The sequence below is a fragment of the Tripterygium wilfordii genome, chromosome 12 (assembly GCF_013401445.1).
Source record: "Tripterygium wilfordii isolate XIE 37 chromosome 12, ASM1340144v1, whole genome shotgun sequence".
Classification (NCBI taxonomy): Eukaryota; Viridiplantae; Streptophyta; class Magnoliopsida; order Celastrales; family Celastraceae; genus Tripterygium; species Tripterygium wilfordii.
In genome coordinates this window covers 891,069-903,912 of record NC_052243.1, presented here as the reverse complement: position 1 = coordinate 903,912, position 12,844 = coordinate 891,069, and the positions used below count along the sequence as shown (strand labels likewise).

General features: G+C 36.9%; 3 protein-coding genes across 4 annotated transcripts; 1 reads left to right on the top strand and 2 right to left on the bottom strand.

The window, feature by feature from the left end:
* Positions 1-2,022: 2,022 nt before the first annotated feature.
* On the bottom strand, positions 2,023-5,121 carry LOC120010384 (protein root UVB sensitive 2, chloroplastic). 2 transcript variants are annotated; one of them, XM_038861166.1, is made up of 10 exons: positions 4,912-5,121; positions 4,613-4,738; positions 4,366-4,454; positions 4,156-4,240; positions 3,891-3,950; positions 3,701-3,794; positions 3,466-3,563; positions 3,073-3,252; positions 2,810-2,932; positions 2,023-2,730 (listed from the first exon to the last, which is right to left on the bottom strand). In XM_038861166.1, the coding sequence occupies exons 2-10, from the start codon at positions 4,712-4,714 to the stop codon at positions 2,302-2,304; spliced, it is 1,260 nt and encodes a 419-aa protein (XP_038717094.1). In that variant the 5' UTR covers positions 4,715-4,738; positions 4,912-5,121; the 3' UTR covers positions 2,023-2,301. The 2 variants fall into 2 exon arrangements, with proteins under 2 accessions (XP_038717094.1, XP_038717093.1); XM_038861165.1 differs by having other exon boundaries at positions 4,613-4,735.
* A 460-nt stretch (positions 5,122-5,581) lies between these two features.
* On the bottom strand, positions 5,582-9,120 carry LOC120010307 (chromatin modification-related protein MEAF6-like). Its single transcript, XM_038861075.1, has 7 exons — positions 8,969-9,120; positions 8,760-8,854; positions 7,867-7,967; positions 7,218-7,287; positions 6,199-6,226; positions 6,059-6,119; positions 5,582-5,935 (listed from the first exon to the last, which is right to left on the bottom strand). The coding sequence occupies exons 1-7, from the start codon at positions 8,979-8,981 to the stop codon at positions 5,830-5,832; spliced, it is 474 nt and encodes a 157-aa protein (XP_038717003.1). The 5' UTR covers positions 8,982-9,120; the 3' UTR covers positions 5,582-5,829.
* A 1,062-nt stretch (positions 9,121-10,182) lies between these two features.
* LOC120010147 (actin-depolymerizing factor) lies at positions 10,183-12,516 on the top strand. The gene is made up of 3 exons (XM_038860856.1): positions 10,183-10,373; positions 10,941-11,206; positions 11,974-12,516. Exons 1-3 carry the CDS (start codon positions 10,350-10,352, stop codon positions 12,122-12,124), a joined length of 441 nt encoding a protein of 146 aa, XP_038716784.1. The 5' UTR covers positions 10,183-10,349; the 3' UTR covers positions 12,125-12,516.
* The last annotated feature ends 328 nt before the right edge of the window (positions 12,517-12,844 follow it).

The window sequence follows — 12,844 nt, the reverse complement described above, 5'->3', positions numbered from 1 at the left end:
GTGTGTAGCCTGTGGGCCTTTCAAAAAAAAAAAACAACTACAACATTCATTTTAATATTAATTTGTATCTTTTTTTAGTGTTAAATATACTGAGACATTAACATGGTTGATCGTGTTTAACTCCATCATAATATATATCATCTTTATCCAAAATCTTTTGACTCTTTCTCTCTTTCTTTCTACAAGATAGCAAAGTTTGATCTTCAAGATTTTGAAAGAGAGTACGTGGTGGCTCCACCACTATAATCATAATATTATAGATTTACAGTATGGAACCTTTTGAGTAGTCATATAAAGCTTATAATTTAAATTCTACCGACACTAGAAGTTGTTTGAAATAAGATAGTAATCTACCACCTTTGACTCTTATTGGGTCCGCCCTTGGATGTAGGCTATCATAGTCCAACTCGAACCACTACAAACACTTGTCTCTATAATTTATTTATTTATTTATATTTCTTTTCTTATTTCTATTTTAAAATCTTTCATAGTATCATAGACTGAAGGGCACTAACGTTGAGATCCTTTATCGTTTCGGCCTTCAACATCACTCTTCGTGCTTTCATAAGATGGATATGCAAAATCTTTCATGCTCTCTTATCTATAAAAGAATTTGCTCCTTATAGAGAATTTGTGTACAAAAATTTGTGTTTTATGCTCTTACATATATCACACGTGCTTCTTTTATATATATATGTCACCTACTATGCTTTGTTCTTTTGCTCTTTAGATTTAAAGAATAAAAGCTCTTTTTTTTTTGGCTAAAAGAGGTTCATGTTGAGAAATAGAGCAACACATTGCTTTTTGCGCATGATCACTAAGATCTTCAAGATCTCTCAACAAAATTTTATATGTACTAGTGTGTATGCCGGCTTCTTGTAAAGAAAAGTTTCTTTCTATCTTTGCATTCCTATATATTATGGTAGAAAAGCCAAACTCGATTTTTCTCTATATATAATGGTACTTGGCATGCTAGTTAGTTTGTATTGTGATAAAAAATAAATTATAATACTCCAATAGGCACATAACCAAAAGAGTTTCTACTCCAATTCACCAATACCAACACCTTAATTTATTGGGCAAAAAAATAAAATTATTCATTTAAGCACACTCGTTTTTTAAACAAGAATAACATCAAACAAGCTTAGTTTTTGTACATTCGATACTAGCCTAAACTCAGGTCATAAGACATGAGCGCACAGAAGTCGGACTGTTTTGACATTTGACACACTCTTTGCTGACAATTTGTAAAGCTGCTGAATTCAACTGGCCTTTCAACCTCACACGGTCTTACACAACTTGAAGGTGTAAATTTCAGTGCTTTATGAACCATAACGACCACTTGGATCTAACAAGTCAAACGCCGGCGTATTAGACTGTGACTCGCTGACTTGGGAGCTCTATATATGATTTGTCTTCTTACGCTACTGCTGCAATGGCTAACTAGACCAACTTTGTCACACATTTCGGCTTCCTATGTCAGAAATCAAGGACACACATGCGTGGGTTTTCCTGGTCTTACACTAACCAAATTCACAATCATGGGTTTTTGCGAGAAAGCCATGCATTGCTTCAAAATGTTCTCTGTCTGGTCTTACTACATTCTTATGGCACCACATATTGTCAACAACCATGGACGGTAAAGTTAACTACTTGCTTACTTGTTAAGTTTGTGAAATTATTGAATGATTAGCTCGTAAGACTTTGATAAAGCAATGGAAAATCAGACAGATCGAGGAGGAGGGTCATTTGATTTTTCTAATTGGATTGTTGGTCTAAAGATTTATGACGCATCGTTGATGTCAGAGTTAGTTCCTTTTCTAGTTTGAAGGAGTTAGATTGTGTTAGTAGTACCCTTGTGGCCACACGTAAGATTTTAACCCAACTTACCCTATGGTTATGTGTAAAACTTCTGTGCACGCGGGCCTCGTGGCTCGAGTTTAGACTCATATCTGATGTCCAAAGGGTAAATTTGTGTAGTGTCATTTTCGATTACAAAAAGAGAGAGAAAAAGAAAAAAGAAGAGTTAGATCATGTTCTTCAATCCGTATATTATTCAGAATTCAAAAAGAAATAAGCTAAAACAAGCCTCATCTGCACAAGTCAAAAGAAAATGATATTTGCCATTTTCTTCTTTAACTCCAGTCAAATACAAATTAGGCCAAAGGAATGCTGATACAGTTTGGAATGCAAACGATAAACGACGCGCTATGGCCCTAACACATATGGTCCTGTGAGGCATCTCCAGTAAGTTAATCAGAGACTAAATTGATCTTTGCGTTTACATCAGACAACAAAATACTACCATGCAAAGCGGCTTCCCGTTCCATCAAGAAAACGATCAGTGTGCCATCCTTTGGCCTGGAGTTCAGACAAAAATGGAGTAAAAATGCTGTTCATTCTTTCATATGCATCTTGCAAGACACTAGCATTTGACTCATAGTAAGAATATTTATCCATGCTCTCAGCATATGCAGCCACTAGCCACCCCCTCAATGCATCTTCACCAGTTGCATTGCGCTCTAATATCATGTCAGTCCATTTGTTCCCACGATTTAAAAGAAACCTCTCCTCGGAAAATATTTCTTTCAATTCAGGAAGTCTTGAAGGTTTAACAACCTTATGGAAAGCCCTACCAACTTTGACATTTCCAGCATCTTTTATAAGTCTGCCAGGTAATAAGAGGTTTTCTTGGTATCTTAGATCAGCTGGGCTTGATATTTTTCCAGTCTGCATCAAGTTACAAAGAGAGAATGAGGCTGGTAAGTCAGGGAGTAAGAACAAACTAAATTTGAAGGTTAAGACAAACCTTTACAAAATCAGCCACAATCAAAGCCATTCTCTGTGGATTCAAAGTATTGACAGGGGTAGCTCGCATTTCTTCAACCACACAGTAGATATGTACGATAGAAAGGAGAGGCCCCACAACCAACTGCCAAGTATATTTAACTATCATAATTCTAACTTCAGAAAGCACAAGATTTAGTTAAAAGTGATTTCTGTTTATTTTAAGTTACAAGTTCTTACCTACACACTTTCAAACCTAAATCAGACACCAGACAAATACCATACCTTTCCTTGCATTGATGAACACACTGTTGATGCTAATTGAATTCCAGCTCCTATCCCAACAACATTAAAGAGAGTCGAGATGGCCTCCCCTTTCGCAAATAGATCACTGAGATTGCCTTCTTTCGCGAAGGATGAATATATTGGTAACCTTGTTGCTCTTGCAGCAACTACTGCCATCCCCTTATGTGGCCACAGAAAGTGCACAAGTGAGGATGAACAAAGATGTACCAGTACTTTTGTACATAAATTGTAGAAAGGAAGGACATGCTTTTCAATGAATATGAAAAAGGAAACTAACACTCTGCCAAAAGCTTCCATATCATTTTTTCCATATTAACATCTTGGTTGCCAGGGAAAAAAGAGAGGAAATGCTAGTACAAAGAAACTTGGTACCTTAGCAAAATTGCCCAGGCCTGCTATCTCAAGAAAAAGATGAGGACACAATGGAGAAAGAACTTCCAAACCAGTCCCCAAGTCATAAAGCACATCAGCTGCAAGGTCGAAGGTTCTTTATGGTTAGAGATCTTATGAAGGGATTGATAGCTTGTGTATATTTGGCATAAATCAGAGGTGCCTAATTATAAGCGGAAAAAAAAAAGTAGTATTGTAGAAGAGTGAAAATGTGAACCAAATATTCTCCAGCGTTTTGGCTCTGAATCCATCCTAGCACCCAGGTTGCTACATATAAGCTTCCCCACATGCTGCATCCCATCCTTCAAAATCTGCAAATCAACAATGTGAGCAAAACCTCATTTGAAGGAAAAAAAAGGAGTCACTTTTTATGGGTCATCTTACATTATTTACATCAAACAACTTACCCAACTTACAGCAGTCGCCTGTGCAGGAGTAGGTCGCAAGCCTGCAGCAAATAGCAGCGACTGCAAAGCATTAAGAACTCAGAAAAGTGATCTTCAAATACCATTACAGCATAAAACGACACACGAAAAAAATTAAATAAGCATTCTACCCAACATCACACAATTATTAAATGAGTGAGAAAGCAAGGCAGCATTTCTTAGTTATTAGCCAAAAAATTCAATGACATTTAGCAATACATAGGATGAGTAGGCATCTGGAGAATACCTGAGTGGATAGCACCGACAGTGTGGCACTCGAAAAATGTTGCAATGCGCGGAATTGAGTGTACCTTAGGTACCCCTCGTTTACACTGACCATATAGGAAAAGAACCCATGAATCCACAACTAGCAATCATACTCTCCGTATACAAAGCATGTGATTTTCCCAACAACAGAAGGCAAGAAAAATAAAAAACAAAGGAAATACTAGCTGACCTGTACGGATATCCAGACGGAAAGAATTTGTTGAGGAAGGATTCGACCACTCTCTGGTGTACTGGTCTCGCGTCATCAAGCACCTTCACCTGGTTTCAACAAACAAAACTTCAGAAAGGAAAAGACGCATAGCCCTCTCGTAGAACCGGTGATACGAAATACGCACACCAAATGTATGTGAATATGCCTATGAGAGAGTAATACAATTTAGTACTACTTTCTCTTATGCGGGTTTGCAAGAACTCACAGATAGACGACCATCGGGTTCGAATTGGAAGTGGCGCGAGACAGAATCGGAGTTCTCGATCCAGGACACTTGCATTTCTGACTGTTTGTCGTGCTCCTTCATGTTTTTCTTTTTAATCTTCTTCTACTACATGGATACAAAGTAATTAAGAAAAAGAAGAGAGAAAAAAAATCAACTTCAAAGCAAGCTACAAAAGAGCTTCCGCAGAAAATTTGACTGTTGCGCACAGTGACAACCGATTCGAAGGACTTTAATTTGCGGGTTTTGATGTGTTAAGAGGTAGACGAGGCAAATTTTACCAGCAAATCCATGAAGGGTTTTGTAAACGAGCGACCCCTACTGATAAGAGAGAACTCACGCAGCGGATATCGGAGCGCCCAATCAACGTATTTGCATTTGCCGAACTTCGTTTGCTTTATAGTTCAAAGAGTCAACTTCAAGTTCGGGTGTCCGGACTCTTATGCTTCCTAATTGTCTACCGATAACTTGCAAAGTTTTGTTCTTCCCGGGCCAAGAGATCTGGGCTTTGTTTATAAACCACTCAGCTTTATTTATAAGCCACTTCATAACTCTGTTTCGATATCATGTTTAATTTTTAACCCAAACACAGCAAAACTTTATTCTTCATATGTCGTCATCAATAATACTTGGGTAAAAAAACACATTCTTGATGTGAAAGGGTCCGAATTATACTTATAAGTCTTTTATTATAGTCTTGGACCCTGATGCATGGGAAGTTCACAAATAAAGGCATTATTACATCTGTTGGTCTACGAGAGCTTCAATAGTTCAATTATGCTGATTCATTTAGACCAACTGAATTGACAAGGAAAACAATGACAGGTAAATATCACTGTAAATATTGCTTCAAAAGCAAATCTAAAAGCCAAAGATAATTGCAATCCAGACATGCCAACTTCAAAACCTCAATGTGTCTCGTAACTTCACACTCAGGTGCACTAGTAGGCATTGAAGGAGTAAGGATCAATTGACCACCCCAGTGCCAGAAAAGCTTGCCATATCTTACAGAAGCAGTCCATTAAGTAATCAAGGACATCCGATACATCAAACCAATGCAATACAAAAGTTCAACAAGGAATTGCTTTGCCTAAGCGTTAAAACTTTTGCCCTCTGGCTACATTGCAGAAATAAAAGATATCTTCTTTAGGCCATATCATGGAGGAAGGTCAATGGCCGGCCATATTTCACAAACAGTTTCATAATGTCAACTCAGGGTCGTCATCGTAATCAAAATCCGGATCACTTGAATGTCTGATTCTTTTAGCGTCTCGAGGCACTCCTCTTCCTTTCTTTGGCTTTCCTCTGTGAAATTTGATCATATACGTTTCAAATAAACTGATTCCAGAACAGGTTTTTAGAACAAAGTATTTTATACCCACACTTGGGGACTTTTCATATAGCATTAGCTTGAAGTTAGAGACTTACTGTCCATTTGCATATATACCTCCACCTCTAGGTCGACCGACACCAAAGTCCGATCTCCCATCTATCACAAAAACAGAAAGATAAGAACGATAATATTCTACGAAAGGCAAGGCATCTAACTATCTGCTCTTAAATCTCACCATCTCGCCCAGCTGCAAGCTCCTCAGCCTGGAAAGAATGAAGGCGCAATTAGAAATACAAGTAACACAAAAGACAACCATCAATGCCACCAAATTCATCAATCTACATATTTTCCCTTGGTAAAGATAAAATGAAAGGAGTTAAAACGATAAGCTGAGAACCAAAGGGAAGCCGTAAAGAAAAATAACATTCAATAAACAAGAAATAAGCGAGGTGTAAATAAGTTAAACTAAAAGTTGACCACTCAGGCTACTATTGACTATGCCTTCGTCAAGTTTCTGAAAAGGTTATGACGGTCACTATATGCAAGGGAAAATCGTTATTCTTTTGGCTAAATGAACGTTTTTTTCACGCAGCCTTAGCCCATGGAAGTATAGAGACTTCAAACAACAGTATAACTTCCACAATTAAGAGGCTCTACTTCATTTATACCATGTAGGACGGCGAGAACAGGGAAAGTTGGAAAAGATGTAAAATCACTTCTATACTATACTAGTAAAAGCTCAAAAGGATATGCATAGTAACAATGACCTCTTGCACAGCCTTCTAGCAATGGATTTTAAATGTAGTAAGAAATGGTGAAGGTTACACAATGATACATTGTTTAAAGGAATGCATAACTCAAAGGAGTGTAAGGCCTGGGCATATTGGCAGCCATCATCTTGGTGCTTCAGTTATAGCAGCAGAAACAGTGCACACTAGCCTAAAGTTCCTCCAAACTCATAAGCTTCAACAACCATAACAATGATGGAAATAGAGAATTCGAAGACTGTCAAGCAGTCATACTATGAGGCGCTGCTTCCTATTGTCCATTTATGTAATTTTACAACTCTTGTCATCTCCATCAAATGAGAAATGGCTAAATTATTTTTATCATTAACAAAACATTTTGATAAACCAAATTGCATTTGCAAATTTAATATGCTTCCCTGCAAGACAAAATAACTATCTCAACTTGCATTATCTATAGTTTTCCCCCATTACTGATTACCGTACAAGTGAAAAGCAGAATACATACTGCTGGTGAAGTGACAGAAGATAAAGAGAAGAGCCTATCTTCAGGTTGGAACTTCCTTGACCGCTTCAACCTGCAGCAACAAGTTTCAAAGAAATTTCCGACACCAATGAAGGATATACTGTAGTACAACTAAATTAGTCATAAAATACTTTTGAACATTTCCTTTTATACACATAAGCAAACATAATTAAGCAAACATAATTAAGCAAAAGATGAAGCTATTGATAAGTCAAATTAGCCGGAATAAAGAACATATTATTTTGACTGACCACAATATTATCTGCAAGGAGTATAGAACAACTGACAGACTTATTAACTTGGAAAACAAAAGCTGTTGTATGAATTGTACATTGAAGTCATCCAAAAGCACAGTGAATGAACTAAAGCTTTATAATGCAACTGTGTCAGTAGAGTATGACTATATGCAACATACATAACAGACCAATCGAGCACTCAGAAAGTGATTCTCCAACTGTTAACTAATAAAAATATAACACAAAATCAAATACATTTATATATTAAAATAGATATTCTATAACCTAAAAAATACAAAGTGTTTTTTGAATCGCTTACGACACACACGCAAGAGAAGCATATTTTATTAAATGGAAGAGGAGTAAAGGTAAAGAATTTCATAGCCACTCCATACAGTGCAGTGTTCTTAGAAGAAGACAGGAACCCTTCGAAACCTTTCAATACATTGCCACACTGGCTTGGGTCTTGTAAATAGCTTGTCTCCATATCATAGACCTATGTTAAAATAAATTGATCAGGATTCAGCGGGCATGCAAGAGAAAAGAAGGTAGAATAAATCTACTTCATCAATTTTGCACAAACAACAATCAACAACAAAAAGAAGTTGAAAAATAAATTCAAGCAATTACATCATTGCACAGGTTGGTTCAATTGCTGTGTGCCATTGTTAGTCTTTTGCTCTTTGAAGCACGTTGCTCAAGTCAAAAGCCTTGAGTTGGTGTACCAAATTGAATTTGAGGGGATGTCAATAAATTTCATTTAGAATATACCGGGATAGTTGTTACCGCAATAATTTATGTTTTCTCCTTAATTTGGTTACCTCATTCTAGGTTTCTCGATTAATATGTTTTCCTTATCAAGGTAATCTCAAACTACCATGTCGAGCACATTGCTTACAAATGATATTCGCATGAAAATAAATAAGTAAACAAACCAAACCAAACCAATGATCTATTTTCTCTTTATTTTAACAATCCATAGTTATTCTTAACTTCTAAACCACTCCGTAATAAATAACAGAATAATACAAGGAGCAAATTTTCATCCTACCAAAAGGTTTTGTGCTTAATTTTCTAAATTTTTTCATAAGCAACATATTGTTAGAAGTCTACCCCAGGAGCATGTTCAGGTCATAAAACATCAGCAGCACTAGTAGCTAACAATTAACAACAAGAAATCACTATTAACAAAGACACGATTAAATTCTAATTCCTAAAACCCAAATGCGGAAATCATAAACACATCACATAATTTGAAAAATCAGTACATGGTATGGAAAAAAGAGACCTGCTTTTCAATGCTTTTAAGCTCTTCTTGCAGTTTAGTTCTCCTACTCAGAAGAGAAGAAAGCAATACAGCTGGATTCGAAGAGGCTCGTTGCCCTGAAAAAAAAAAAAAAAAAAAAAAGGAGACGCGAGATTTACAGAAACTATGTAATTTCGAGAGTTTAATAAACTAACCCATGATAGAAAAAAGGAGGAATTCGAACAACAAACCTTCGGCATCCATTAGAGCGCGAAATTCAAACAACTCGTGATCAACGTTCAGAACCCTAAACCCTGACACGCGATGTTACTACCGTCTCGCAAGATGCGATTTTGGGGAGATTAACGTTAAATCCGTTGCGGAGTTGACTTTGGGCCTTCGGCGATGTCGTAGCGGGTGTTTGTATGCCATGTCACACTAGGCCCATTGATTGGAGCGTGGGCTTTTTGGCCCAGCTATTTGGCCCAAAAACTGAGAAGGGGGGAAAAATAAATAAGTAAAGGTGATGTCCTTTTAGGCAAATGGAAAGAAATGAAGACGCGGCGAATGGACACATTCAGAAGATCAGAAGCACGTGCAAGCGTATGATGATGATCATCAAAAAAGTCAGTCATCAAAAAAGTCAGTCATGGGCCCCGGACGGTGGAGATTTTGTTGGCAAGCTTTAACTTGGAGAATAATTGGTGGGCCCGCCTGCGTTGTTGAAGTCGGCCCATCTTCTTCTCTTATCAGCAAGCAAAAGCGAGACAAGCGTTGATCCTACGCACCGGCCCATACTTTTTTCCTATCTATCCGGTGCACACACTTTCTTTTCTGCTTATTTTGTGATTCCAATTATTTTCAAAGAAAAAATAAAAATATTTTTTATAACCTTTTTATGTTTCCATTCGGCACCACACCTTTCATTTTTTAGACTTTAAAAAAGACAAACATCTTTTTTAAAACGAAAATAAGATCATACAAATTTATCTTTACACATCTGGTATAAGTTTAAATTCACGTGCACATGAATTTCTTACGCGTCAGACATAATGACGTGGCCCAAAACCCAACGCATTGTCACAAATACAATATATATTGCTCTTAGTGAGAATCAAACTCATGATCTCTCGAGTTCATATAGTTTGATCTCGGAGAAATTCACCAACTAAATTATGATCAAGTGATTCAAATATCTATATTTACGCAAATAATTTTTTGGACGGTTCGATTTTGATTAAACAAAATTTATCAATGTAAGCATCCCAAATCAAAATTTTGGATGAAAAATTAAAAGGATAGCTATCGAAAAAATACTGTGATTTATTCAAATAATTTTCTCGTATACAGATTAAATTGTTTAAAATTTAAAAGTTAAAATGGCTAAAATATCATTTTATTATTCTACTTAAAAGTTAAAATTTAAAAGACAGAAATATTAGAATCCTTTGGCCTTCTCTTCAAATAGCACTAATTCTGCATTATCTGTCCCTCGCTCAATTTTCCTTCTCTCCTTTATTTTGTAGCTGAAGGTCTTTCATTGAACACATCAGGTACAGTTTTGGCTACTTTGTTTTCGAACACCCTCTGCTCTTCAACTCTCAGTAGCCTGCATTTCCAGAGGAGTTGGTTATGTCTTTTCGAGGATTTGGCCGGGTAATTTTCTCTTCCTATCTGTCGTCGAACTGTTTTTGGTCTCGGAATTGTAGGGTTTTTGTTGGGTGCTTTTATTTTTGTGAAAGGAAGAAACTTGTTCGCCAATGGATGGATGTGTTTTGCTTAGCAGCTAGTTGGCATATTAAAATGAAATTCTGACAATAATCTCAATTTGATGATTCGATATTTCACTGTTCTGTGATGGATTTCGATGGATAGCTTGATCAGATGGTTTCGTCCATGTCCGTTTGGGTTTCTGATGAATTAATACTACGGAAAAGAATATGAGGACATTAGGGTTTTACTTTCCTTTTTTCTTTCTTTGAACAGTTAGAAGAAAGAACGCAGCTTTACTATCTCAGAATTATTGGTACATATAATTTCTAGCCTGGGCTACTATGCAGGGCTTTCTTAATGATTTTTTTAATTTTACTTTGATTTCCTTATAGGAAGAAGGAATAATATGTTTGGCATTTGTGTTGTGAACCAGATTGTGATTGTCATCAATTACTTCAGTTTTAATTTTTCATTGAACCAACTTTTTGATGGGATGTTTTCTGGTTCCAGCCCAATGCTTCATCGGGCATGGGTGTTGCTGATCACAGCAAAAATGCATTTACAGAACTGCAGAGGAAGAAGGTCTATCGCTACGTGATCTTTAAGATTGATGAGAAGAAGAGAGAGGTTGTGGTTGAGAAGACTGGCGGCCCTGCTGAAAGCTATGAGGATTTTGCTGCTGCTTTACCCGAGAATGATTGCCGATACGCTGTTTATGACTTCGATTTTGTGACCTCTGAAAATTGTCAAAAGAGCAAGATATTCTTCATTGCCTGGTTAGCTTTCTCCTTCGGTTTGGTTACTTAAAATTGCATTTTGATTGGTTTTATCACATTCTATCCAGGATCCATTGTGTGAGCATAACATGGTTAGCTTTATAATTTGTTCCCGCATTGTGCAGCTGCTTTGGTGTGGCATTCCTATAGAAGTTCTTCTTTTTTTCACTTTCGATAGAGTAAAATTGTGCAGTGTGCACACATTTTGGATGAGAATAATCGCATTACACACTTGCTCACGCAAACAAGCATGTCCCAAAACATAGCTTTGGTGTTTTTTTCACTTCCTAGATCATCAGATCATGTACTATAAGTAAGTACCCTTAACTCTGAACTCAATTCAAATGCTTCATACACAAACTACTTAATGTCTGCAGCATGGATCCTTCCTTCATTTTGCTCAATTGAACATTTAGTGAGTCGTGACAGTGCTGATTCCTTTTGTGAGTCGTGTCAGCTCGATTCAAAATCTTTTCTACTACTCGAAGTTAACGTTGGATATGAACAAACCTTCTCAAATAACTTGCTGTCAACCTGTTTATTTCCTATCCTGTACTTTCGTATGTTGAAGGTAATGAGAATTGATTACAATGTCATGTGATGTTAAATGATCAAATGCCCACTTTGTTAGGCATAATCAAATCAAACTTTGTTGCTGCTAACTTGAGGTGATAAATTTCTTCAATGGCCTAATTTCTATGCATATTATGCGTGAAGTTTGGCCATCTTATTCTCATTCTAATTATGCATCAAATCTCATTGTTCAGGTCTCCTACAAGCTCTAGGATCCGTGCCAAGATGCTCTATGCCACATCTAAAGACAGGTTTAGGAGGGAGCTGGATGGTATCCACTATGAGATTCAGGCTACTGACCCTACAGAGATGGATCTTGATGTGATCAAAGACCGTGCAAACTGAATGTCTGCAACATAGTGGTGGCCTGGAAATTGATATCTGCTATACCTTGAAACTTAATCAGTACTTGTTGTTTCATCAAGCAATGTGCAGAATCACTTTCTGTTACATACCAGTATTGCATAATCCTTGAATAACTAGCACTTGAAAAGGCAGATAAGAATCGGTGGGCTAGCATTATATTGTTGCTCTGATTCCAGTTTCTTCTAGCATTTGCTGCCTCGAAGGTTAAGTATGTTGTCTGATAATGCATAATTACTGTTAAGACTCTATTCCATATTACTGGTTCTGGATCTGGTTCTGGTTCTGTTTCTGAGTATATGTATCTCAGCCGTTTGTTTTATAACTTCTTTTAATGGGATTGACAAATCATAATATTACAAAGTTTCTGCCTATTCAATTGTACATGTGTGATTTCTGGTTCTACTTGGTGGGCTTGGCTCCAACCCACAAGTGAGGGGAGTTGAAGATTGTTGAAAAAAGTCTCGCATCATTAAAATAAAGATCTAATTGACATGCTATAAGTTTAAATGTTTTCTTGACTTGATATGACGCGTTTTAAAGTCGTGAGCCCTAAAAGACCTTGAAAGTCTTGTGATGGGTTGGGTTTGGGCTTGAACTTGAGCTTGACAAAAGGCACTACATTGTCACTCTACCAATCTTTATGTGGGACCAATAAGGCAATAACAAGCTAAAACTTGCAAGTGCCACAAGTCAGCTGAT